Source organism: Chenopodium quinoa, unplaced genomic scaffold, assembly GCF_001683475.1.
Source record: "Chenopodium quinoa cultivar QQ74 unplaced genomic scaffold, ASM168347v1, whole genome shotgun sequence".
NCBI lineage: Eukaryota > Viridiplantae > Streptophyta > Magnoliopsida > Caryophyllales > Amaranthaceae > Chenopodium > Chenopodium quinoa.
This window is the reverse complement of record NW_018744991.1, coordinates 1,562,884-1,590,589: the sequence shown is the minus strand read 5'-3', so window position 1 is coordinate 1,590,589 and position 27,706 is coordinate 1,562,884. Positions and strand designations below refer to the sequence as shown.

General features: G+C 33.7%; 4 protein-coding genes and 1 non-coding gene across 7 annotated transcripts; 2 read left to right on the top strand and 3 right to left on the bottom strand.

Annotated features, from left to right (window-relative positions):
- The first annotated feature begins 419 nt into the window (after nt 1-419).
- On the top strand, nt 420-9,050 carry LOC110706893 (RNA polymerase II transcription factor B subunit 2-like). The gene is made up of 16 exons (XM_021884878.1): nt 420-563; nt 705-836; nt 2,143-2,310; nt 2,533-2,601; nt 3,170-3,260; nt 3,465-3,565; nt 3,771-3,816; nt 3,905-3,964; nt 4,982-5,050; nt 5,247-5,330; nt 5,411-5,494; nt 5,766-5,851; nt 6,134-6,224; nt 7,689-7,769; nt 8,178-8,252; nt 8,352-9,050. Exons 2-16 carry the CDS (start codon nt 724-726, stop codon nt 8,484-8,486), a joined length of 1,353 nt encoding a protein of 450 aa, XP_021740570.1. The 5' UTR covers nt 420-563; nt 705-723; the 3' UTR covers nt 8,487-9,050.
- Nucleotides 9,051-9,158: 108 nt separating this feature from the next.
- Nucleotides 9,159-9,231, bottom strand: TRNAV-UAC. The gene has a single exon. It is a non-coding gene; the product is annotated as a tRNA-Val (tRNA).
- A 228-nt stretch (nt 9,232-9,459) lies between these two features.
- On the top strand, nt 9,460-11,335 carry LOC110706892 (tetraspanin-19-like). The gene is made up of 5 exons (XM_021884877.1): nt 9,460-9,745; nt 9,998-10,100; nt 10,205-10,285; nt 10,559-10,663; nt 10,981-11,335. The coding sequence occupies exons 1-5, from the start codon at nt 9,567-9,569 to the stop codon at nt 11,254-11,256; spliced, it is 744 nt and encodes a 247-aa protein (XP_021740569.1). The 5' UTR covers nt 9,460-9,566; the 3' UTR covers nt 11,257-11,335.
- A 342-nt stretch (nt 11,336-11,677) lies between these two features.
- LOC110706890 (sphingolipid delta(4)-desaturase DES1-like) lies at nt 11,678-15,039 on the bottom strand. Its single transcript, XM_021884873.1, has 2 exons — nt 14,824-15,039; nt 11,678-13,424 (listed from the first exon to the last, which is right to left on the bottom strand). Exons 1-2 carry the CDS (start codon nt 14,980-14,982, stop codon nt 12,606-12,608), a joined length of 978 nt encoding a protein of 325 aa, XP_021740565.1. The 5' UTR covers nt 14,983-15,039; the 3' UTR covers nt 11,678-12,605.
- Nucleotides 15,040-19,670: 4,631 nt separating this feature from the next.
- LOC110706891 lies at nt 19,671-25,772 on the bottom strand. 3 transcript variants are annotated; one of them, XM_021884874.1, is made up of 5 exons: nt 25,335-25,771; nt 23,958-24,108; nt 23,793-23,859; nt 23,459-23,693; nt 19,671-20,262 (listed from the first exon to the last, which is right to left on the bottom strand). In XM_021884874.1, the coding sequence occupies exons 1-5, from the start codon at nt 25,415-25,417 to the stop codon at nt 20,052-20,054; spliced, it is 747 nt and encodes a 248-aa protein (XP_021740566.1). In that variant the 5' UTR covers nt 25,418-25,771; the 3' UTR covers nt 19,671-20,051. The 3 variants fall into 3 exon arrangements, with proteins under 3 accessions (XP_021740566.1, XP_021740567.1, XP_021740568.1); XM_021884875.1 differs by having other exon boundaries at nt 20,135-20,295; nt 25,335-25,772; XM_021884876.1 differs by having other exon boundaries at nt 20,135-20,290; nt 25,335-25,772.
- Nucleotides 25,773-27,706: the final 1,934 nt, after the last annotated feature.

The following is a 27,706-nucleotide window of genomic DNA, read 5'->3' as shown; positions in this document are numbered from 1 at the left end:
TATATGTGATGACAATCATTGAAGTACATTTTAGTGTTTTAACTAAGTCAAAACGCTACATAATAAATAACACTTGGGTAAGTAAAGATGGGTTATAAGACTAATAACTCTAAACTTTTGAGTGACTTCAGTGTTTTACAATACAAAGCTAACAAAATTAGCTTTTGCAGTAGCATTTGTTAAAACATAAGGAGTATAAATTGTTTACCTTTAAAACATATGAATTTCGCCTTTAAATGCATCATCTTTCAAGCTTGTATACTAGTTACCAAACACTTTTGCTAACCATCAACATATAATTACACTACTACAAACTTTATATCTTACATTGTTTCTACATTATATTTCGTAGCTAACATCAATTTAGCCACGGCTATAACTAATTTTGCCAAGCACGTCCTCGAAATAAACCAATTCACTGCTGCTGACGTAGACAAAATGCAAATTTTTTGTAAAAAGAAACGCAGTTGAGGAATTATAGCTTCCTCTTTCAACTCATGCTGCCTGGCCTACCTCCCTCCCAACCTGCGCATCATCGGTATCACTGCACCATAATAATCCAGGTTCTGTAATTTTAATTGCCTTCTTATTTTTACCATCAATTAATATTATCAAATTTATTTTCTTTCATACAATTATACTCAATTTAAGCCTTTTGTCACTAAAACCTAAGATCACTGACAAAATTTCCCCTAATTTTGCAGAAATTGTTGTTAATTTACAATGCCGCAAGTTAGAATTATAGCCAAGAATTTCATTGACATGGTTGCTTCTTTGCCTGCTGTCAAGCTCGATTTGCTTTACGCTAACCCCTTTATTTGTGAAGCCATTCTTAGGTATTCTTCTATTTCTTTCTTTTATATTCTGTTTTTTAGTGTGTTTGAAGTTATTTATTTGATTTGTTTGAACTTTATTTGATTAATTGTTTTGAATTATAGTCAATTGTTATAGTTATGAAAATGCCCTATATTGCAGAAACTTGCTTAGATGTAAGAAAAATGTTGGTTGATCATAAGGGTTATCTATGCCTTGTATTTTTATCACTGAGCATATCATGGTCTCTCTAACATGGAAACATTGGTAAAGATTTTCACTTTCATATTCGATGTTGAGAGGTTTGGGGAAGTTTGAATAAGTTTGTACTCGTACTTGTACATATTTGTTTGATCATAGTGATATATGTAAGTATCAATGTTCCCAAATTCCAAGTAAGGTGGGAGTTAGCTATTTGCGTGTTCCTCATCTTTCTTGCTTTTAACTTGAGTTATCTTACCCCTGAAAGCACTTTGGTTACTCTACCTAGAAAGGTTTGCCAAGTCTGAAGGAATCCCTGCTGTAATGCTGGAAAAGGCAGGGATTTTGGCTGGATTGGAAATCATCGGTTGGTTATTTTGACCAAGAAAGGCATGTATGTCTGTGGGAAAGTGAATTGCTTGGGTTGAGTTGTTTTTGAACAGAATTCCCATAGGCGAGAGGTGTAAGAGTCTTTTAAGTTATACCATGATTTTGAGTTTAAATTCTTGTGTGCCTGCACAAGAGCCTCATCCTGAGAAATGTTCGATTGATATCCGAGATCAACAGTCAAAACAAATTAAGATTTGTGATTGTATATTTAGCAATCACATATGTATTTGTGTATAAGACAAACTGTATCTTTTTAATTATCTAGTAAAGTAAAGAGTTTTAGTAACTAAGACGACTATATATACAATCATTTCGGCTGTATATGTTTGTCAATTATATTATGAATTGCCATTTAATTTGCATTAAATGTTATTTTTAGAACGGCTGGATGGAGCACATTTCCTCCTCCCTTCCCTCCAGATTAAAGTTATCCCCCCTACTTCAAATCAAGTGAATGTCTTAATTTGCACATTTCCAAATCTATTCCAATAGTGCAACTTTTTCTAACTAAAATATATCATCACTAGCATTTCATTGGGGAAAGCTTGTAATATGAGGAAACATTACTCTAGTAGTCACATCAATGTACCTGAAAATATCCTTGCCAAGGTCATCGGAAGTAATGCAAACATTGCCAAGTGAAGTGTGAAAAAATTCATGTTAGAGAATGCGTGAAAACATGGCTATGATGGATGATGTAGTTATACTTATGCATTGCTGACGTGGTTTGTGGATCAGGTCCTTGCCACCTTTGGCCAAGAAGTACGTATTGCAGATGCTGTACATTGACGCTCCAATACCTGCCAAATCCTTGGAAGAGTGGGTTCTTCCTGATGGACTTTCGAAACATAGAGTTGCTATTGATCGATTGATTCAACTAAGAGTTCTTTCTGAAACTATTGACAGGTAGTATGCCTTTGAAGTTATAGGATGTATCTTATAAAGTATCTTTAGACTGTAAACTTTGGCCTATTCATTTGAGAATACATGAGATTTTGAACCTTAAGCTGCTCTTTTATCTATAATTCTTGCAAATATTTACACTAATAGTTTTTTTGTAAATGGTTGTAGACTTGTAGTTATGAAAATTGGCTAACGATGTTAGCTTTCTACATAATTTTTTTGCAGGAAAAAGGAGACCAGTTATGAAATGAATAAAAAATTTCAGATTAACCTTCAGAAGCAGCTAATATATGGGTAATTGAAGTTTTTTTCATAATTGATATTAGTCCTATTTCTTTTTTTCTTCTTGATTACACTGTGTCTGTATGGTTAATAAAACGAGGATGGATGGGCTAAGTCGGTGGAGAAGGTGGTCATATATTCTATGAAACATAACAGCTACTGCAGTATTTTTTTATTATATATATTTAAAATTGAGAAATACACGTTTAGTAGGGCTGGTCGCTGATTAAAATTCTATGCACTTCAGTAGGCTTTGGTTATTAGCTTAATCCTGTGTCAGTTGTTGCTAAGCAGTGCATATCTCTTGAGCCTTATCACTTGAAATCGCTGATCAAGGCTCTATGTAAAATATGTCTCGATGTTATTAAATGCATATAAATTGTCAATATGTTTTTCATGTTGGATCACTGAATGAAGATATGTTTTTTCCTGTCCTATGTGTCTTTAATATGGCTTCAATGTGATTTTTGAAAAAAAATAAAATAATGTGGTTCATGTAAATCCCCACTTGATTCCAGGATGCTGAAATATTAAGTAAAATTCTGATCGAACTTTGTGTAAGTTAAATTGGTTGTTGCAGCGGAAAATTAGCAAGGGAATCAATGCCTTCAAATGCTGTGAGGCTCCCAAGCTTGGAGGAATTAGAGATCTATGCTCTAGAACAGTGGGAGGTGTGTTGTTTTTGTGCCTCAAATTCCTACTATGACGCAAATTTTTTACTTTTTGGAGTTGATTTTGCATTTGACATCCTGATGATCCTACTTGTAGGCTATATTATAATTTAATCTAGGTCTGCTCCTAATTATTTTTTAGATGTTCCTATTATGTGTTATTAAGATCCTTGGTTGTGTTAACAATGCTTGGTTTCATATCAGCGATTCCTGCTGCATCTTATCAGCTCCAAAGAAGCAGAAAAGTTGACAAACTTCAGTTCTTCTATGATGAAAGTTTTCCAACGTGGTCTCTTAAGTCAAAGGTTAGTTCACCTCTCTTACGCTGACTATAAATATCTTTTGATTTGTGTATTAAAAGTAAATTGTTTGCTGACTTGGAAGCTGTTTTTGTTTAATTTTAATAAATGCAAAAGACCTGTATCCTCAGATCTTAGTTTGTAACCCTACTATTAGATGAAGGGGATGCTTTTGTCTCATATACTTCTACATTTTTTGTTATAATCACAGAGAAAAAGAAGGCTCAAGGTTAACTGAGTATGGCTTCCAGTTCCTGGTATGTTCACTGATTTTTTTTTTTTTTTTTTTTTTTCCCTGATTATTCTTAGGATATTGCATTAATATATAGTCTATATTTATCACAGCTGATGGACACAAATGCACAACTGTGGTATATCATCAGGGAATATATTGCCAATGCTGAGGTAAGGACCACATTGCCTGTTGTGCTCACTGCTTTAATAGACTGATGTACACTCACCTTTTCCAAGAAAAAATTTAATCTACGCACCTTTTCCAGAAGTAGATGACTTTCTTTTCATGAACACTCAACTACTCAAGCATTTTATTTAGAAATTCATGATTATTAAAAGCATTCAAAGATCACTGTCACTCACAATGCTCGTTTTATCTCGTATCATATAGGAAAGCGGAGTTGGATGTATTTATGGAAGGCTAAAACTAGTGTTTTACAATTCAGAAATAGGTGTATGGGACTATGTCACTGTTCATGTTGTAGATATCTTGTTTTTCATTGCAACTCTATGGAGGGCGATGATATGAATATTTGATTTTGATGATCACATGTAAAAATCAAAGTTAAAGACATGCTACTACCCTATTACTTTGAATATTGTTAATAATATCCACTGTCATTTGGTTTCTGAATCACAGTGGACTCAATCACTATGGCCATAAAATTGTCTGCTCTTCTTATATGCTGTGAAGTAGTTGACAGTCATTGCGTAATTCAAGGTTGATATCAAACAACTTCTTTGTTTTTCTCACAAACAGGAGTGGGACAGCATAGATCTAATCCTGCATATCTTGCCCAATGCAGGAGCCTCTTTAGAGGCATTAGGGTAATATTGATATGCACACAATGTGTTCTGTTCAGTGCCTAAGAATTCTTTTTTTTTTTTTTTTTTTTTTTTTTTTTTTGCCTTTTCATCTAGGTCCATCTAGTTCATTCCACGTATCGACTTATAATTCAAAATTTATCCCTTATAGGCACATATATGCTACTTTTCCTTTCTAAAAGTTGGACTTGTGATCTAGCCACAGAAATACAGCATATAGATGGTGGGAGTGGGGCTGATGTAGGAGAATTATTATTTCCATCTTTGATTACTGGCTGAGTAGCTTTTTTCAATGCTTGCTATTGAATAATTCACCACATACAGGGTAGCATAATTATCATTCCATTTGCTGCATTTTTGTAGGAGCGTGGTGTAGATCCAGCAACAATAATTTCATTTCTGCTGGAGCTTAGTTTTCACGAGACAGGGCAGGTAAGATTTCCAATTTTTTGAAAGCATTGTTGTCTGAATAAAGAATTTTCCTAGCACTTGCTTTGGAGTTTTTTTTGTAAGGTACTTGTGAATTCGAACTGTAGTTAAGATTTCCAAGACTCTGCCAGTATCTGAAATTTATTACAATAATAAAGCTGGTATGGTGCTCATCTCACTTGGGGCTGATAATTGGCAGGCGTACAATATCAACACATTGAATGAAGTTCAGCTTAATACAATCAAGGACCTCAGTGATTTGGGATTAGTCAAACTTCAGCAGGTTTTTTGTTTATCTGCGTTTCCAATGCATATTTTAGGTATGACATGCTCCAGAGATTTGATGTACATGTGATTTTTCAGGGAAGGAAAGAGAGTTGGTTCCTTCCGACAAAGTTGGCTACCACTCTTTCAGTCAGCCTATCAGATACAGCAACTAGGAAGCAGGTATCTTGCTGAAACTTAATTGTAGAGTTTGGCCCCTCACCCCTCTTTGGGCATAGATGCTTGATATATTTCATCTTAAGCTATTGGATAATCTGTACCTCCATAATGTCCATTCCCAACCTCTGAATTTTTTGTTCCATGGTCAATCTGATGGTCAATTAATTTATTTCTTCAGTTATTCTTATTTCCCTAGGTGCTGATCTATGTTCCTACACAGCAAAGACTTTACCTTTGGCCTACTAGTTAGCTTTAACGAGTTTTCTTTTTCCAGGGTTATGTGGTTGTGGAGACGAATTTCAGGATGTACGCTTATTCTACGTCTAAATTACATTGTGAGATTATGCGTCTTTTTGCAAGGTACTTGCAGTATTTGTTTGTTTAAACAGTTCTCCCATTTCTGTTTCTTGTCGCTAGTGCCTAGTGGTTAGCAAGCATGTTTCTAATGAACTTCAATATTCACATATTGTTGTAGCGGTCCAATTTGTTCTCTGGCTATCGATGATATGAAGTATTTGTTTATGTGCTTGCCTTTTGATATTTTTTGTTACTTTACCATTGTTCTGAAAATTGCTTGCTTGTATAGTTAAATTTGGGTTCTTTGCTCTTATCTTAGCAAATATACTTGCTTCATTTTTGCAGGATAGAATACCAACTTCCTAATCTGATTGTGGGGGCGATTACTAAAGAAAGCTTGTATAATGCCTTTGAAAATGGCATTACATCAGAACAGGCAATGATTCTTTCATCAAGATTTGTCTTTGGTTCAGGAGCTATTATGAGTATAATCTCAGAACTCTAACAGCGGAATTCCATTGCTTTGCTTAACATGTGGATAAAACTCCAAAATTAGCAATTTAGCCATTTTGTTTATTTGGCTTGGTCCAACAGAATCTAGTAAAGGTTGGCTACAAATGTTTGGTATTGTTGTAGCCTGAGTTGTGCGCCTGAAACTTTCAAGCTACAGTAAGCAATCACAGGATAGCAACCCTTTAAACCCCTTTGTCAACTTTGTGTGCTTTCTAAGGAGGGTGCTGGGAAAAATATTTGCATCTTGGATTTTCCTAATGGGGTTTTAGAAAGCAGCATTTACGCTTTGTTTGGATAGCAAATAAGGAAAGGAAGGGGAGGGAAACAGGAGGAAGGGAAGGGGAAAGAAAGGGAGGGGGAGGTGAGCTCCATATTCCCTCCAAATCTCTCCAATTTTGGAGGGATTATGCTTATTAAAGAGAGAAGGAAAATGGATCCCTCCTCCTGCCCTTCCTTCCCCCAATTTTTTTACCCAAACAAGAGAGTTTGTCCCCCTCCCTTTCTCTTCCCTTCTTTTCCTTCCATTTTCTTCTATCCAAACAAAGTGTTAAGGCTTTTAGCAAATATTTACTTGGCTGTTCTGGTCATGTTAATATGCAGCCTTTATTAGGACCACATGCAGGAGATATGGTTTTGGTACAGCGTAGATGGTAGAATAAGGCCTCTGCTCTTTTTATTGGGTGTATATGGGTTGAAAAGATGGCTAGGATTTTTTTCTCTGAATCTCTTCCTGTTTGCTTGGACCATGTATCTTGCATATCTTTGGGCATGGGTTAAAGGTGCTTAAGAGATGTGATGGTTCCCTTGTTGATATTGAAAGTTGGGTGGTCCCATTTAACCAAAAAAAGGAAAAAAAAAAACAAAAACAAAAAACAAATTTGGGTGAATATACCATTGTGTCCTCTTACTCCCCACCCCCCCACCCCCCTTCTTTAGGGGGGGTTTGGGGGGTTGAGGGGGGGGGGGGGAGGGGGTGGTTATTCTGTCTCATTAAGATGGCAAACAGTTCCATATTTAGCATCAGACATACTTTATGCTGTATTAGCATGAGAAGACAATATTTATGCTGTGTTAGAAATTAAGTGTCCATATTGATTTTGATCGTGATAGTGAACTGATACAACCTTTTTTATAACATAATCTGTGGTTAAAGGAAGTCCCCTTATTAATTCAAGATTACTAAGTTCTACCATTTTTTATTTGGGATGGAGGGAATCTCACATTCAAATCACTTTTTATGTGAAAATGCCTTGGGAGGGCAAAGCAGTAAGACAATTAGAAACAAAAGTTTGTTAAATGACGCTTGTACGCTTGAATTATTGACGTGAAATTAAGGGAATTCTGATAGGACCTAATTGCATTCCTGAAGTTTGGTTTCTGTTTGCAGATAGTTTCATTTCTTCAACAAAATGCACATCCTCGTATTGCTGAAAAAGTACCCACTGTTCCAGAAAATGTCACAGATCAGGTTTTTAAATTGTCTTTGATGTTGGACATGTTGATAAATGCTTTACACCATTGTTTTTTTTTTTTTTTTTTTTACCCCCCTACTATGTTTACTCTGTTGCTATTGGGAATTATTCACAGTGTGAGGTGCTTTGCTCTCGCAGCCTAGTTGGTATGAGTTAGTAAATTCAGGGAATTATTTTTGTTTGATTCACTCAGGAATTTCCTACTTAGATATCTAAAGTAATGTATCTCCACTTGCCGACATGTTTTTTCTTCATTGTATTCTCATTAATAGTAATTGCCACCTAAATTAAATGGCACCAGACACCAACCCTTAATTATTTTCTCATATTGAATGAGCCATCAGTGTTATATATTAGACTGCATCAAGAGGATTTCTTAAGTAGATACTTGTACTGTTTGACAGATAAGGCTATGGGAATCAGATCTAAATAGAGTTGAAATGACACCTGCTCAGCTTTATGATGAATTTCCGTCTAAGGTGAAGACTGAGGTCCCATTTAAATGATATGGCCATCTTTTCGTATAATATATCTATTTGACTGACCTTACGTTCTAATCTCTGTTCCTCTTTGTCTAGGATCTATTCGAGTCCGCTTGTGATTTTGCACGTGAACATGGAGCTCTATTGTGGGATGATTCGAAAAAGATGCAGCTAGTAGTAAAAGCTGAGCTGCATACTGAAATGCGAGAGTATCTCCGCCGCCAAAAATAATAGTCATATACATTCCAAGTTGTCAGTGAAAAACTCGGGAAAAAAGAGGTGGTTATCCGAAAGGAAAAGGTGATTGCACCGATGCGGCCTATGTTGTTGATTAAATTGATGGATGATTTGATCTGATCTACTCTGATGCAATGCTAAAAGGATAGGCAGATAATTGTGCATGAAGACGAGTCTTTCTGGAGGATAGTCATTTCCTCTGAAAGGTTTCTTGAAAGATTCTGCCGATATTTTGAACTCTTCTGTTGTCGTCATTCAGCCAAAATCATCCCAAAATTTCCAACCCCCTGGAAACTCTGCTGCAAATGGATTTTTTGAGAAACAAATCAGTTCCAAAAGCTTGTATCAAGTGTATTTTGTTGTGGACAATGCTTGTTTGTAAATGTGTATTTTTTGGGTTCAAAACATCCTAAAATATATATCTAAAGGCGATACGAGTGGATTCTAGCCTGGGTTCAAATTAATTCAAGCCCCTTCATGGTTTTGATATGATTGAAATAATAAGTGTGAGCCTAAATTCAGTCTTAAAGTGATTCCTAAGTTTCCAATTTGCCGTAACCCTTTCTTCTATCTTCAGTTTGCTCATCTTGCATATTTCCCCTAAACAAAATACTAATCCCTAAAAAAAAAGAAAAAAAAAATCAAATATAAAAAATTTAATACAACTGTTGCTGCCCAGGATCGAACTGGGGACCTTTAGTGTGTAAGACTAACGTGATAACCACTACACCACAGCAACTCATTGTATAATAGGATCATTTTATAAATTAAGTACTTTTAAAAATCAAATTTTATAAAAAGACAGTAATTAAACAATTTCTAGGAAGTTTCTCTCTTTTGACATTTTCGAAAAATAATAAAATTAAGGAAATTTCTAAGAAATTGAAAACTTTAACTTATGCAATCATTTTACTAATTTGATTCATCAACCTAACAAAAACTACATGAATATATATTTTGGAGACCGATCGAAAGTGATATATAGCATACAAACATGTAACAAATCTTGCATATCACACTTCACGTAAAATACAACACCAACATAAACCCTTTTAAGCTTAGCTTATTCATCAAATGTCAAGTAAAAAATACCCTAACCTTATTTCCATGGACAAAGCTGCCATGAATTGCATCAAATTATCATTTAAACTCGCCAATTTGGTCATGGCGATGACCGGGATCGCAATTCTTATGTATTGTGTATGGATGATCGTTGTTTGCTTAAGAGAATACTATAAATATCCTTTCTCTTGGTAAATTTTTCCTTCATTACTAACATTTTAAGGCCTAGTCTAGTCTTTTTTAATTTTAAATGATCTACTTTCATTTGTTCTGGTCCGATTTGATTTTTTCTACAACTTCTTCACTCGCTTGCCTCACGATTAACAACCATACCTCGAACTAGTTGTACAACTAACAACTACTACGGCAATTAAAATGACCCGATTATTTTTTTCAAACCTCCTAATTGATGTTAGTTACTAATTATTTTGAAACATTTGCAGGTTTTTGTGGGCTTGTATACTTACCGGAATCATATTTTGTTCCACAGCATGCATAGGGCATGTAGGAGCTGATACGAAGAAGAACAATCTTCTACTTACCTTGGTACATTTTTAAACAAAATTATTATTATTACTTGCAACTTTAATGTTCTTCATAATCAATACATATACGTTGTGATCTAATATATAATTTAAATATTACTGCAGTATATAGGGATTATGCTCGTTCTTATTTTGGTGGAGAGTTTGATCACAGCTGATATATGCCTAAATGACAAATGGAATAAGGTACAAAAACTTAATGCGACATTCAATAGTTATTATTTTCATCGAGTTTTAGTAGAGACGGACTTACACTAACTTTTTGCAAGCTGACTAAGCGCTATGAGTTCATATTTGTATGCTAAAATAGAAAATTTGTTATGCTGTCGTAATAAACTATTGTAAGTCCGTCTCATATAAGATTCTGTCTTTTTCTGAGTTGATCATTCAAGTGATTATAATTAAATTGTTTACTATTTTACGTCAAACTGTCAAAATAATTTTGTTTTGATGCAACAGGATATCCCTAAGGATCGCACAAAAAGATTTGATCACTTTGTGGATTATGTCGATGACCACTCCAATAACTTCAAGTGTTTAGGCGTGTTGATAGCATTCTCTCAGGTTATATTTCGAAATTTCGACATTTAACACTTTTGATTAGATCTTAGAAGTTAGTAATTAACAATAATATGAGTGTGTTAACAAGTTCGATCATTTGATAATTAAAGTTATTAACCGGTGAAAGGTAAGTTGGTAACATAGCAAGTAAAAACACAAAAGGTCCATTTTCTTTTGCTTTTCTTAACAAGTCGGTCATTGATCGTGTTAACTTTTGTCAACTTACAATAAATAAACTGGCTTATTATTTTAGCCGAAATGACTACATATATAGATTGTTTTTTGAAGTTAAGTATGGTTTGGACTCAATATTGTTACAGGCTCTTTCATTCTTCCTAGCCATAGTAATTCGAGCAATGCGATCCAAATCACACCGGAAATACGAAGATGAAGAAGCCAACCTTCCTTTCTTAGATCATCAAATTCAACCTCCACCTCTACCGTATGCCGTCGGCCACCCCGATCCACAATACTATCCACCACCACCCTACGCGCACGGTTATGGTTATGCCCCCTATGTAACAGGGAGTGAGAAGGGCGAGTACGTAGCTGCTACTGTACAAGCTGCTCCTTATAGCTTTACTCCTACTTCTTGATGTTGATCATCTGATTTTTGTAAAATTTGAATGAACTTATTATTGTTATTGACTTTTTGTTATACAAAATTTTATCTACTTATATACTCCGTATAACTTTTATTGTATGAGCTAAATATCGCTAAGTGAATTTTAAAATCTTCTAAGCAAAGAATCCTAAAAAATTTATCGGACTAACAGTGATAAAATGTATGCATTTGAATGACACCCATTGCAATTGATAATTGGCAAAAATTTATATGCAACGGATGTATATTGTATGCCCATTTAATCATTCCATAAAATTCAAATAAAAGTCAATTTCACAATTGATTCAACATTAATGTCATAGTCATATTAAATTTGTTGTAGTCATACAATAACAATAATTAATACGGAGTACTAAGTATAAACTTAGTCAAGATTCTAGTCATTGAACTTGCATTTGATGTACTCAGTAGTCCGTATCATATATGTCATTATAATTATCTCAACTATAATAATGTGGTCATTTTTTTTTATTTTTTTTTTACGGGATAATAATGTGCTCATTATTATGTGGTCATATGTTTGGTACTGAATATATTTGGACGTGGGCGTAATTTGCAGGGTACCACGGACTTTGGCATTAATTTATTTGTGCAAAATTACACTCGCCTCATTACCAACAATCCAACATTGGCATGTACTACCAAAACGTTGTTAGTATCCTTTATATTTGGATGTACAATTCAAATTCCAAACCATCAACAATCCAACATTGGCATGTACTACCAAAACGATTTTTACCTTACGCTATCAACATGACTATTAATGTTAAGCCTTATGTATATGTATAGCTAATGGGCCAATGTGATAGGCCCTAATCTCTCTAAGGTTGTATATATATGTGCTTATACAGTAATACAAACTACGGAAAATTAATTCGTGATATGGTATTGGAGCCTCTACGATTCTAAACCCTTAAACACTAAAAAAAAAAATCTAATCTTCTCTACTCTACTGCTTAATCAACAATGGGTGACGACGGAAAGATGATCCTTCTTCCCCTTTCTACCTTGGCTCAGGCGATCAATCCCAAAACTTGATTACTCACGTGATCTTGAAGGGTGATTAATTACAAACAAAGTGAGTAGTTCAATTGGAAATGCCCATAACCAGCAGAGCAATCATGCTGAAAGAATAAATACAAGTAAATATTACTCTGTATGAATGAAATAATGAATACATTAGCATCCTCTCTGACCTACAGATACAGCATATGCCAAACCCTCAAAAAGTGTGGAAAAATGTCAACAAATCATGACTAGAATAAGAGATTACAATTCAATAATCAAGAAAACAGAACCAAAAAATCAACAAATCAATCACTACTCTGATTTCTTCGGTTTTCTCTTCATCCGGCTAAAAGGCCCCACTGTTCTATCCATTATATACATGTATATAACCTGGCTCCAAGATTTGTATGACTCTAGACCTTCATAGTACTCGGGTGCAATTTCTCTCACCTTATGAAGCTTTGTTCCTGGAATCCTCGGAAAGTCATGGTGCTCGTTGTGATAACCAACATGCCATGTCAAAAGATTCAAAGGGCCATAGTACGAGTATGTTTCTTGATCAGGATTGAAGACATAATGCTCGGAGATGAAGTGGCCGGCCATTGGATGCATCCCACCCCCAACGAAAGTTGAAGCAATCAAATAACCAAAAGATCTCCATCCATATAAGTAGACCATAGAGGCATCAAGTGCCACTTGGATGGTCAAATTAGTGAATTCCCACAAACAAGGCGGCTTTGGTTTGAGAAATAAGGGCCGGAGAGCATAGAAGAAGAGTTGTAAGACTACCCAAATGGATTTGGTAAAGGCATTTCGGACCATATAGGCCTCAGCTTTGCTTGGAATGTCCATGTCCAAGCCATCAACACCTTGAAATCTATGATGCTCAAGATGGTATTTTTGGAATGTGATAGACATTGGCACACCAATAGGTAGGTTTGCGAAAATTCCAAGCCAGCGATTGTAAGATGGGGTAGAGAAAGCTAGGTTATGGCTGAGCTCATGGACGGCCAAGAAAAGGTTGTGGTTAAGGAATGATCCAAAAAAGTATGCTACTACTAGTATTTTAAGAAAGCTTGCATCGTGAAGTAGAGTAGCAGTTGCAAGCTGAGTCAACACAACCATCGTAATCTGCAAGTGCCAAAAAAACATCAAAAGGTTAAAACCTAAATGAGGTAATTCCATATGTCAGTAAAAATCAATATTCAAGCATACAGAGCAGATTGATCATAACAGAATCGGAAATAATTCACAATAGAGCGTCGATTTAGCATGAACAAAAATTGAATTGGTTTAGCAAAACACCAAGATCTGTTGGAGATTACAAAAAAAAACTGATTGCAACTTTCAACCTTAAATATGAAACAGACCTATAACTGGAGTCTAACATTCAAAGATCATCACAAAAGAATGATATTGTCATCAATTTGGTTCAATTCAATCCTTCTGACATTTCCATTATACTACTCCCTTCCCATGAATTTAATTGCCACATTAGTAATTCACATTATATCATCCATGTGACTAATTTGGATGGAAGGTTAAGTAATGAGTACATTACACTAGTTTGACCTTGTTAATAAGAGAAGTCCTGGCATACTTGATTGAGTACATTACAGTAGTTTGACCTTAATAAGAGAAGTCCTTGCACACTTGATTGAGTACATTACACTTATTTGACCTTGTTAGTAGAAAGTCCTTGCACACTTGATGGAGCGCGGAGATAAACCATATGCAAAAGAGTGTTTTTGAAGAATGAGGAAAGAAGGGGAAAAAAAAAAAAAGAATTTAGATCTTCATTGATGCATAGGAAAAATCACCAATCAACTTCATCACTCGAAACTTAAACAAGAATAGGCATCAAAGCAATCGAAGTTCAATAAAATTCACTCAACACCCGTTTATTTCAAGCAGCAAATTATGATTTGAACATAGAACTACGAAAAAATTCAGCCAAAATGAGCGAAAGCACCACATAATACACAAGGCAGATTTCCTATCATATAATGCTGAATCAAGTGCAACTCCTTTACAAAACAAAGATGAATCTAAACCAATGATGAATGATAAACTAATCCAAATAACAAACAAATTAATCAACTATATAAATCATCATTAAATCCAAAGATGCTACATTTCAAATTCCCAATCACCAATGAGCAACTAAACTAATCCAAACAACTAACAAATTAATCATAATCAATGTTTAATTCCATCAATGAAGATCTAAACCAAAGATAAATGATAAAACTTTATAATGTCCAATAAAACAGAGAAAACCTCACCCTATTAATTAGATTAATGCACATAAACTAGCCCAAAAGGAATATGCACATTACATAACAAGCAACAAAATTAACCAATGCCCATTAAAAAATACACAAAAATCAACAAAATTAACCAATACCCATCAATGAAATCATACAAAATCACAAAAATAACCAACAACCATTAACTTGGATCTAGATATGAATGAATTAAACCCAAAAAAATACTTCAAAAAATAAAAAAAGATTGAATCTTTAATAACCTTAGCAAAAGCCCAAGGATCAGGGCCAAAAAGCTCTTTAATTTGAGGGTATTGAGAGAGGATCTGGCGCCTTCTAGAAGCATGAGGTTCATCTGTGTATGACCAGAAGAAATCTTCCGCCATTGTTCCTTCTTTCTCCTCCCCTCTTCCTGCCCCCATCTCCCCCCTTCCTTTTTTTTTTGGGAATTGGAATTTATTTTTTGAAAATATGTTGATATTTAGCCTTCAAAAAAAAAAAAAAAAAAAAAAGGTGGTGGAACTATATTTGGATAAAAAAAAAAGGAGGGAAAAACGTCGTGAGTTTATATTATAATGGACGAAAAAATAAAAGTATTGGTATGAAGAATGAACAGGATATCACGTTCATCTTTCGCTTTCACTTTCACTCATGTGAGGTGATTTGCTCTTCTCAACTTGGGTTTTATAGCTAGGGATTTTAGGTTATCTTCTCCTTTAAAAAAGTATCATATTCTTTTTTTTTTTTTTTTTTTTTAATTTATTCCATTAGTTTTGTATGGTAATGGTAAGTTGTGGAAAAGATTGGTCTTTTTTATATGTTATTATAAGTTTAAAGTTTACAACTTATATGATCAAAAAAAAATTATAATAGAAATTTTGGGGCTTTTTTTTCCTTCAATGTTGAGAAAGTCATAAGGGCGGATGGTGAATATTGATTCCAATTTTTTAAAGTGGGAAGAAAGTTTTTAACCACTTGAGCTATTCCTGAAATCGAGAGGGATGATGAGAACCTGGAGGCTTGTTATTAGATGATTTTTTTTTTAGGATCATAAAAATGAAAACATGGCAGGTATAAGAATGAGATTTCCATAATATTTTTGTACATGTAACTAGTTGCATTGTTAAGGTCGTATTAATTGTCCAGGATCATTATAGTTTTACCCTCTCTATTTTTTTTTTTAAGTGTGACAAACTAGCAATTTTCAAGCAGCTTATGCTACTTTCTTTGTTATTATAATATTGCACCATGTTGACTTTTACATTATTCACAACGCTCCGTAGACTATCTATTGTAACTTATATATAATGAATGACATAATTGTGAAATCTTGTTAGGATCATCTTGATTTATACTTTTAAAATATAAACTTTTTATAACTTTTATACATTGAGAGTAAACATACTTACGATCAAAGTTGTACATTGGCAAGTCTAAAAGTCAACATTGTGCAATGTTAAAAGAGCAGAGGAAGTATAAACATTATTGAATTAGTTAAAATGTACAGTATATTTTTACTATAGCACCATTTTATATTTTCATTGATACAATAATAGGTATTAAAAGACAAAGTTGTGCACTGACATGTGTGTCAGTTAAAGTGATGCACTTATTTTAAAATGAAAATAGTGAGTTGAATCAAACTTTTATATTTACGCGCTTAATTAACATTTATTTATTTTTTTTAACTTCTGATAAACAAGGTATTGTGATTTGTGACACATCTCGGAGATAATGCTAAGACGTATCTCAATTCTTCGACATATATAATTTAGGATTTTTGGATTTAAAACTCAGATTTTTAAACTTTAATGTGGAATTTTAATATTATACTTCCTCCATTTTTTAATACTTGCAACACTTTCTAAATTAGAAATGTCACAATACTTGCAACACACTATAATTGAAAAGTTATTTTGAGGAAAATTTGTATTATTTCTCTTATTTAAACTACATGGCCCACTAAATTATACTTCTAACATCTCACCCCATTTTAAAGTATATTAAACCATGTGAATCCCACTTTTCTAAAATACCGTGAAAAAAGTGTGTTGCAACTATTAAAAAACAGAGGAAGAATTTTTTATCCTAACCCCATTATTTATTATGTGTAATTTTCGAATTTTTTATATCTCATAAATAATTAACGGAGGTAGTATTAAAGTACTTTCAACTATTTTATATTTTTATAGTTTTTTTGTTTTTATTTATTTTGATGAAACTATTTTTTAGTGATGCAATTCATAAGTTTTGAAATCATTGTAAAAGTCTTTAGTTGTCAACCACACATGTCATTACAATTCTCAAAAAACTTAACTTACATGTCAATCAAAAACGCCCCACCTGGTTCACCACATTCCGATCCGACCCAGGTTGCACACCTGACTTATGGTGAGTGAGTCTCCCAACAAGAGTTTTCTGCATTCGGTGAGGCTCGAACTCAAAACCTCCCTTAAGCGATATCAAGCTACTTACCACTTGAGCCAACTCTCGTTGGTCAAAAACTTAGTGCTTCGTGTAACATATGTTGAAACTCGTCCGATATTTCTCTAATTAATTTATTAGAACTATTGGACTAGCTCTAGTAATCTTAGTCTTAAATATAGTGCACATATAAATTTGGCAATTGGCAAACTAAAAGTCATAAATCTTAATGCATCAAGCATTTGGACTTGATAATGGGCCGAAACACTAACTTGTTCACTCCAAGAAGGGACAAAGGGTAATAAGGCACAAATTCGTGAGATTACACATATTGACATACGTAGTACGAGTATATGTTAATACTAGGTTAGGTCCCGTGCCATGCACGGTATTCTTAATAACTATTTTTAACATTAATAATGAATTTTTCCAAAATATTATACGGAGTAATGAATTTATTATAAAAGCGCCTATAATGCATTTAGTTATTATAAAAGAGTTTATTAGCTAGATATATAGCTATTTTTAAAATACATTTGACAATATGTGTTGTTCATATATTTTTCATCAATAAATTGGTACAATTTTCTTGTTGTTAACCAAATAAATTTCTTAAAAACATTGTACATTGCACTCTGTAGTCCATATGTATGTCACAAATTATGGAAAGAACCTGCTTTTTTTCCCCCTTAAATTTATAGTTGTTACTTATTAATATTTATTTGTAGAAGGATACATCGAATCTTTTATATTAACTACCTTTTTAATATTTGAAATTCAAATTATTTTCTTAGAGGTTTTTAACACATAATTAAATAAAAAAAATAAAATTATTGTTATAATAGGTAGTACATAACATTCTAGCACAATTATTTTAAAAATCTGATTTAATATTTATTTCTTTTTACTTAATTTTATATTTTTCTCAAAAAAAAAAAATAGTTGTCAATGTATATATTATGGAAAGACATATCAAATCTTTTATTTATGTATAATTTTGCGATCTTTTTCATTTATGTATAAGATTTTCCAAATATTTTATTTATGTTTATTTTGCTATCTTTTTATTTATGTATAAGATTTGCTTTCTAAAGATTATTTAAAAAAAATTATAATAAGAGACACACCAGAAAATGACATGTGTTATTGCTAGTGTGTCTTTTAGTATATAGTTATTGATATTATACATTGCAATAACAAGTACATATTATAGAGCTCAAAATTATATCATATTGAAAGAGTAGAATTAGAAGGAACAAACTAGAAGGAAACCATTTATTTATTCATAACTTATACTTCATACGAGTACTTTAGTATTTAGAGCAATTATAAAAAGCTACATGTACGCTTTCTTAAACCCAAGTTCTCAAAAAATTTAATACGGAGTACTAATTAAGCCTTTAATTTGATTGAGTGAGAAGTAGGGTTTATCAAAATTTGTTAAACATTATATATTTCAAAACACAAGTTACACAACTTTCTACATTTCGTCAATCAATCGACCACAAAATTTATATAACTTTACTTTGGATATCTCAAGATGTATGTCAGTTTATTGACCACAAAATGAATATACCATCACTAAGGAATTTGAATCCACTAAAAACAAATAAAAAATCCAAACCAATTCCAAGTATTCAAATTCTATTTGAATTTGGATATTCCATTTACAAATACACCATCAAGCTTATTTTAAAAGGAGGTGCGTGTCATCGCTCTTAATCCCATACACTTTCGCTAGATTGATTGCTTACAATACTTTCAAAACAAATTGATTGATTATAAACTTTTTTTTTTTAATCCCATATACTAGTGTGTGCTGTACTGCTGTGGCCTGTGGGTTATCTTTCTTTGTACTTTGCTAGAGTTAACAAATTTGTCATTGTCACTAAGCCTAGAGGCGAATTACTAGAGTCATAGTTCATTATTTATTACGAGATACTAAATATTTTCTATGCGTTAATAATTATGAAAACACATTGAATTACAAATGACAATATCTCACTTGAGAATGTTTTCTTTCGTAATAGAAGCGTAAATTAGCTAAGAGTAACACAAAATCATACCGAAGCATAAATTACGTAAAAGTTTTATAAAATCATACGCCTATTTTAAGTGAAGAGAACAAGTACTAAACCTAAAGTCCTTAATAGCTTTTGGCCAAACCACCTGGTAAAAAATGTGACATGAAATCTGTACAGGGCTCTCTTTTTGGGAAATATCAAAATTTAATTAAAGCACTTCTACTGAATTAAATCAGGAGTCCTATTTTTAAAAATCAGAAGTTTTCAGATTTCCTAAATTGGAACTATCAACACAGTACAACACATCTACTTCCTCCGTTCTTTTTATCGCATCACTTACTATTTTAGGAAGTTTACTTATTATTGCATCATTTCCTTTTTAGGATAAAAAATATCTATATTTACACTGCAAATACCCAACATACCCTTACTTTTTCACACTTACATGGACAATTTTGTATTTTTACGTTTCTCTCTCTTACTTTTTCCCACTACCAAATTTTGCCTCCAAAACCCCTATGATGCAATAAAAAAAAACGGAGGAAGTATAACTTTTGTATACCCAATTCGTCGCCCAGGACGAATAATTTTTACAGCCTTACACAATATCTTGGTGAGCTCAGCATCATCGGCGGCAGCAGAACTAAGAGATGAAAGGCATGTGATCACAACATAATTTAGGAGTGCCTTGGGTTCCCGCATTGAATATAAACAAAAGAAAGGAGTTCCCCTTTCTTTCTAACCATTTTTTTTTTTCTCTGAATAACAGAGCTGTACAAGCATGTACACTTTTACCTACATACAAATTTACGGAACCCATAAAAGCAAACCACCCCAACCTTCCTTCTCTTGCCTTCAAATAAATCAGGCATGAGATTTAACCACAGAATAGACAGCAAAGTCATTTAAAAGAACATTTGCACTTCTAACTAATCTAACCAGACCAGTCTATAAGCAACTGTTGCGACAGCAAGAATACTGTAGGCTAACCACAGCTGCGACAGCGACAATACTGTAGGCTAAACAGACCATAGTCCTTTCCCTCATTTCAGGTGTGAATCATATGCATCGAATAGGGATTCTGGAACAATCAGGGGCAACTTCTCTATATACATAAACAGCCTCCTAAGATTCTCCTTCGTCAATGTTGTCATGTCAACCACGTCTCTACTGTCGGTGAACACCCAAAGATCTCCAGAGTTCACCCTCTTCAGACTATCTCGGCAAAAGGGGCAGGATTGTGATCTTGAGCGCCTGCAACATGTAATAATCACTCTCAATTCTGCTCTGAAGATAACACAGATGAAAAATTCAAGTGATCAGGGGAGAATATCTATCAAAGTACACAGCAGAGATTATAAAATAACAAGGTCATTCTTCTTAAATTAATTATTTATACAGCCAAATTTCATTTATCCTTTTTTTTTCTATATAAATATAGAGGTTGCCAAAGTTCATTTACATAAATGCCCTTATCATTTTGTAGTAGACTGATAGGTTCACTCAAAAAACCTTCATATACCAATCAAGTCTTTTAACCCATTGACAACAGCAACAAAGAAAATGAGACTCAGAATTGAGCGGCCAAAAAAAAAAAAAAAAAAAAATCAGTATGTGATGATCTTGTAGTTCTGACCATTTTTTTTAAGGATGCCTACCCGGTTCACCAGAGCTTAACTCCGACTACATCCGAATTTGACTCGGATCGTACACCTGGCTTATGGTGGTTGAGTTTCCCAACAAGAGTTTGGGCGTACGGTGAGGCTCGAACCCGAGACCTCCCTTAAGCGACATCAAGTTGCTTACCACTTGAGCCAACTCTTGTTGGTGTAGTATGGTAGTTCTGACCATTACTATACAATATAATATACACAGCATAATTGTATAAATAAGGCACGTTGTGTCGCATGCCACAGATCAAGGAACCAGTGATGGACATCATGGGGAGGCTTGTTATTTCTTAGGGTGGCACTTAATGGCTATTCAAGTGAGATGCTATGAAGTTTCTATTCTATAACTTTTGAAACATCTGGGGTGACCTTTTTGCAACAAAATGGCCTGTGAAATGTATATTGGATGAAGTAATACATAAATACCAGACTAGCAACCCCCACTCCCCCAGGAAAAAATAATAAATACATAAAAATCATTTTGACCATACAAGCTAAATTGTAAAACTTGAAAAACTTCTAGGCCTCAAGATCAGTATACAGGCATTGTTAAGCCCAAGATCCATAATTTAGCTCAAGGCCTCACCATATAAAGCACAATATACCTATATACCAACCGCAACTGGTGTACCTATGTCAGTTTTGTCTGTACAAGTAATTTGGCGATGCACAAGTAATATGCTTGACATAAAAATACTGATTTAAGTACCTCACTTCATCCTCATCCTTGGTTAACATCTTTGAACCATCAAGCGCATCACATTTAATTTACACAGCTTCAGCCTCTTACTTCTAAAGTCAACTCTTAGCTTCTCACATTGAACTGCAATGATACCTTAACATAAAACTGTATAGGCCTATTACTACACAGATGTGCAGCTGTTATGTGTTTTGTCACAGCAAACAAAGGCTCCAAAGAAAAGGAGATCATAAAATAAAAATTATGTTACAAAAGCTAGGCTGCTGTGCAGTCACCTTAATTCAGTTTGAGCACAAGAATCACAACAGTGCCCTTTATGTAAGCACTTGAAGGTGACATACCAAAGCACTTCAATCAAACCTGAAACAATTTCCATGGTAACAAAGAGTTCAAGGAGTTCCAAACCCCAATATAATCAAAAGGCCGCTAATCCAATTCATGTACTTACACGGTGTTATACCCCAATATCAGGCAAGTAGGTAACACTGAAGTAACCAAGTAGAGGACAAAAAAGCAGCCATCTCCATCTACAGAATTATAGAGCTCCCTAGCCTAGACTCCCTGCTCCCTACTACTATAAGCACATATTCAACCACTTTCTGGTAGTATACTTAAAGCTTAATACTAGAAACAGCTCTAGGTTATAAAAGAGGAAAAAAAAATCCACTATAGGCGCAAAGAGATTACCTCAGCATTGAATCACGGGCTAGGCCAATCTGTCCATTTCTTGACAGGCCAAAAAAAAAGCATTTTTAAATTTTTTTGAAAAACTACCAAAGAAAAGCTATACCTCTATTTGATAAAGTCAGACAAAAATGGGAGGGTTTAAAAAAAAAAAAAAAGACCAGTCAGACTTCCAACAAGCAGCATTGATGAGCACTATTTTTCAGCACAATAGCTCTAGTTCTCCAATTGCACTAAAAAAAAAAAAGTTCTCTTCACCTCTTCCCTTTCCCATTAGTAGCAGTGGCACAGCATTGTCAAAGCCATGACCTAAATAAAGCAGCTAAAGGAGCAGATATCCAATTTAGCAGCAAAAACTCTTTCTCATAAATACATGATGTCATGATCCAATAAAACAACTTGGCAACAGAATCAGTAAGACATACTCCACCCTTGATCAAGATCAGTTAGCAACCTCTAATAAGATGAATTCTCCAACTTTAGAAGCTTGAAAAACACCTGAAAATAGCTACTGCCCTTATCTCTTCCTTATTTCCCTCTAACATCTAGCATGCAATACCTTAAACTGACATCCAAGTTATCAACAAACATCTTATGCTGACATCCAACAAGCATGCAACAAAAATCAAATTCCTTGTACAAAATTCCAGAACAAAACTGTCACCCTAGGATATACACAGCAAGGCAGCATGCCAAAGCAGCTAACCACTGCTACAACTGGGAAGATATAATATACACACAGCCTAGACATACCATCAAGTCAGGCTTGTTTCCAACAAAAACTTTAAAAGACCAGGTTGCTTTGGGAGACCTCAATGCCCTCAATAAAATAAGCTAATGTGAGAGGAAAAAAGAAAAGGGATCAACAAAGATATGGTCAAGGAAAATAGAGATTATCTCAAGAGAAGTTCCAAGTGTAAATGTGGGTGAACACAGGACACTGAACGTACATCATTTCTATAATACAACAGATCCACCAAATGAGCCTCACCATCAATAGACAGAGAATTAAAAATAACAAACCCTCCATTCACAAATTGACAGCAGGGGTTCTGACCTTGACCGATGTAGCAGAATGCACCATCACCTATAAAACCTTTTCTACAGGGGAGGGGGGAAGTGGAATAAAATACTCAGTTTGGGAAACATTGATGGTTTTGGCAAAGAGGATGAGGATGTGCTAATATTTGCAAACTATATGTTAAAAAATAAAAAATAAAATTAAAAGTTTGGGCCTAGAGAATTTCTTCAAGAGAAGCAAGAACTGCAGCTGTCTTAAAGACGGACTAACATTGAAGGCTTCACAGCTGTTAGATTAGCTGGCTAGACTCTTATCGGAGGTTCTCAAGAAATCAAATTTTCCTTAAAACCCTCCAAGAGAAAACTTTGAACTTACCATTCTCGATAACACTTTAGACACATGACATGGTTGCAATTGGGCAGCACAATTTTGCTGTAATTCTCCATGCAAATACCACACTCTTCCTCTCTTTCAATATCCATATCTGTATACTGCCTGTATTCCTCTTCATCTCTTTTCCGATATCTCTCCATGCAAACAACTTTTTGTTTTTTATCCTCGGTATCAGTAACGCCACTTTGAAGTTGTAATAAGGAGGGATATATTACCGCTGCCAACCATAAAGAACATGTATCATACGAAAGAAGAGGTAGCAGCTATATCTGTGGCTCAAGGCTTGCATTACACTAAACTAAAATAGCACACCTACCATAAAACTCTCGGATACTTGCTTTTCTTTCATGTGTTGACATGGTAGTGGTGCCATCCACATAAACCTGCATAGAAAGAGGGGAGCTAAGCAACAAGCTAAAACATTGCACATAACATTAAACAGCTACTCCGTAACAAACAATTCAGAAGATTGATAGCCAACCTTATAAATTAGAATTCTCAACAGACCAAGTGCCCCTGCCAAGTTGCAATCGGTCCACTGGACCAAGAAAAGCAAGAAATGGGCAGCAGGAGCGTATGACATTCTCATCTGAAGGCAAGCCCCATCATATTCTCTAGGGAATTCTGATGCCCTGCGAAAACAAAAACAAAACAAAACAAAACAAAAAATCAAATAAGAAAAAATATACTTCGTATTTGTCAACCTAGCAAAACATAATACTTGAACTTGGTCAACTAAGGAATTTGCACCTCTCACTATCTTTGAAACAGTAAATGACCACAAAAAGATAGCATATTAGCATAATGCTGAAGATAATCCGACAGTTGAATAGGCATTAACAAGCATTACTAGCTATAAATCCATAATAAGTTAAAAGTCCAAAACCAAAAACCACGGCTAAACCCATCATTAAAATTTAAAACTTAATTTTACACAAAAACCAGTTTCAGTGATATTGATCATAATCACAATATGTAGTAAGTGTTATTGATCATATTGCTCAAACAAACACATGCTCTACCACTCCATTCCAATAAGACTACAATATCGAAAACTCTAAGCAAATGCAGATTAAACTCCACAAACTTACCACAATGGTCAGCATTATAATTGCACAATTAACTTAAACACCAAACATTTCCGCGATAACACCATAAGTCCATAATTACTAAACTTCAAAAACAAATCTCCCATGTCATTATCCTCAACAAACCCACTTCATTGAAAGTCCAAACAGTTAGGTACGTGGGGTATACATGAATAACTCAAAAAAATGAACATCATCATCATATTATCCTTCACAATTCATCAAACCGACAGCTCACCGACCGCACCGTCTCACAAATATCTTCTTTCAGGAAGTGAATTCGTTGTTAATTGTGAAAACTAGTAAGTTTAATCAAAGTGAATACAATTCACAACAAAGTGTTGATCAAAAGGTAAATTTTGTAACCAAAAATACCATAAGAGCTGATTAAGAACAATCTAAATCCCACAAATAATACTACAGTGCACTAAGATAACAACAATCCAGTGAATCACAGCTTTTGGTTAAAGTCTCGGGGGTGGTGCCTATTGCTAGGACCTGGAATCGAATCTCGTCTATTTATTTACATCACTGTCCTTTTTTTACACTCAAAAGCGAAAACATCAACCCAGAATCATAAGATTCATAAGGGTAACTGGAGAATCAATAATCAAAAAATCCCAAAAAGGAAACTTTATCCAGATAATTCAGATAATATATATTTTTTTTTTTTTGTTTTGAAACCAGATAATTCAGATAATATTTTCAAAATAAAACGATTTTCTCAAATATTATAAATAAAAATAATAAACTAATTGTTGATGGCTTACAGAGTATTAGCATGTTGAATATCAGCTTCTAGAACTTTCAGAGAATCCTTGAACGACTTTCGCATGGGAGAAGCCACATACATTTCTTTAATTTCTATCTCCTCTGTTTCTTCTTTCAAACCCTCAAATTTAACCCCAGAATAATAATAATTAAAAACAAAAACAAAACAAAACCCAGAATTTCACCATCAAATTAAATTAAATTTGAACAAACCCATCAACTAATTGATGATTTTTAACCAAAAAATCCTTCAATTTGAAAAAAATAATAATAATAATAATTTCAATTTCATAAACCCAGAACAAAACCCTAACAAAAAGTACACATGAACTTTTGTTTCTCTCTCCAGAATTGAATGAGGTTTCTCTCTCTGAAAGAGAAGGAAAGCTTAGCCCTTTTTCTGGGTTCTTCTTTGAACTTCTTTTTAATTTTGATTTTTAATTTTTTTTTTTTTTCCTTTTTTAGGGAAAAGGTGGATGATGTTAGAAGTTGACAAGTGGAATTATGCAATAAAAGTCATTGTGAGGTTTTACTCAAGAAAATATTGTAAACAATAATTATTGATGTAATAACAATAAAATGATAAAGATAAAATTGATAATGATAATACTAATGAAAAAATAATGATGAAGGGTAAATAAATTAGTAAAATAATAATGATGGATAATGATAAAATGGTGGAATTGCCTTATCCAAACCTTTTGGTATGTCAAAACAAGCCACCCCACTATTTTAGTGGCTTGGTTTTTAGCTTATCTTTTGCTTTCAAGAGCTCCCATTGTTGACTTTTATTTGTACTATATTTTTAATTTCTAGGATATAATTTTCTTTTGGAGAAATATCTTAGACAAGTGGTGACTAGGATATTTTTTATTTTTATTAGTTGTGAGACTTCAAATAGTTTTATGCAATTTGTTATTCTGTCAACATAATTTGTAATTATATTTTCATTGAAATTCTTAATTATGTTATTGTACGGAGTATTTTATTTTGGTCTATTCTTATCAAAAAAGTGTAAAGCTTACAAATTTATTTTGAAATAATGACTATTGTCGAACTTGACTAGAGGTAGTAGTTTTTTATTAGTGAAATGGAAAGTCCTTAAAACATTTTTACTTTCACAGACGTGACATGAGGAATATGGATAAGAAGGATAAAAATGTGAAATAATAATAGGGAAATTGGTGAGTTAAGTTAAAACATGTATTATCTCATATTTGGTATGAGTTATGAATAAGAATGAAATAAGCAGCAAGGTTTATTATTTTCATTAACAACATATCCTTCTTTCTCTCATCCTTTAATTTCCCATCCTTGTTATCTCTCCCTATACCGTGCCATACTACCACTCCTAGTTATAGGATTTGAGAGAGAATCATAATATAAGGAGGGATCTTTTCCTTATGACCCTATCCTCATCCCTCCTTTAATCCCTATCTCCATTAACATACATTACACTTATTTTATCCCATCGTCCTTATCCTATCTTTTCCCTTTTATCACTCCCCTTTGTTATTTAAAAGTGAAAAGGATTTCAATTTTAGTTAGAGGTGTTGGTAATAGACATAAATGAGAGTTGAGTTGTTATCAATTTGTAAGAGTAATATAGTGTAATACAAATACTAGTATAACTAGATGAATCCTTTTATAATTCCACTCATTCATGAACAATAATTTACTATATTCTTTAACTAAATTCATCGAATATTATACTCTCATGCTCAAGAATCAGTTTTCTTTTTATAAGAGCTATAATCACTTATATTGGCTTTTAGACCCCATATTGTAGGATGGCGGTTCGTTCGAGAAAATTCTACCTCTAGCTCTATCTATCTCTGAGATGTTTGGATTTTTCAAAACTCCATGAACATGCAGAAAAGAAATGTTATTCCCATTCGGACCAAGACATGACTTTTACTTGTTCAAATAACAAGTAAGGTGAGCAGGGTCAGGAACAACGAATCTCTTTTCTTTATGATATCTATCTATTTGGCAAGTTCGTTATTACGGGAGACATTATTGGTAAAACCCTCATTAATTAACATTTGTGCTAAATTACCATCGTTTAAAGTGATACACTTAAAAAACTCAAAATTATAAACTTATGAATTAATATTACTAGGTAAATCATTTAATCATTAGTTCATACATTATTATCCCAAACTACAATATCTTCTTAATAGTTAATACTAGCACAATTGCACTCGGCTAGTCGGCAAATTAAACATACAAAGCCATGAGTCATGCATGCATGCACCTTTGCTACAGCTATTCTTTGGATCCACCAAAACCATGAGTTGCCCAACCAACCACTCGCAACTCAAAATCACCGCACCGTTTAATCTACAACTCATCAATTCGCCAAATTAAA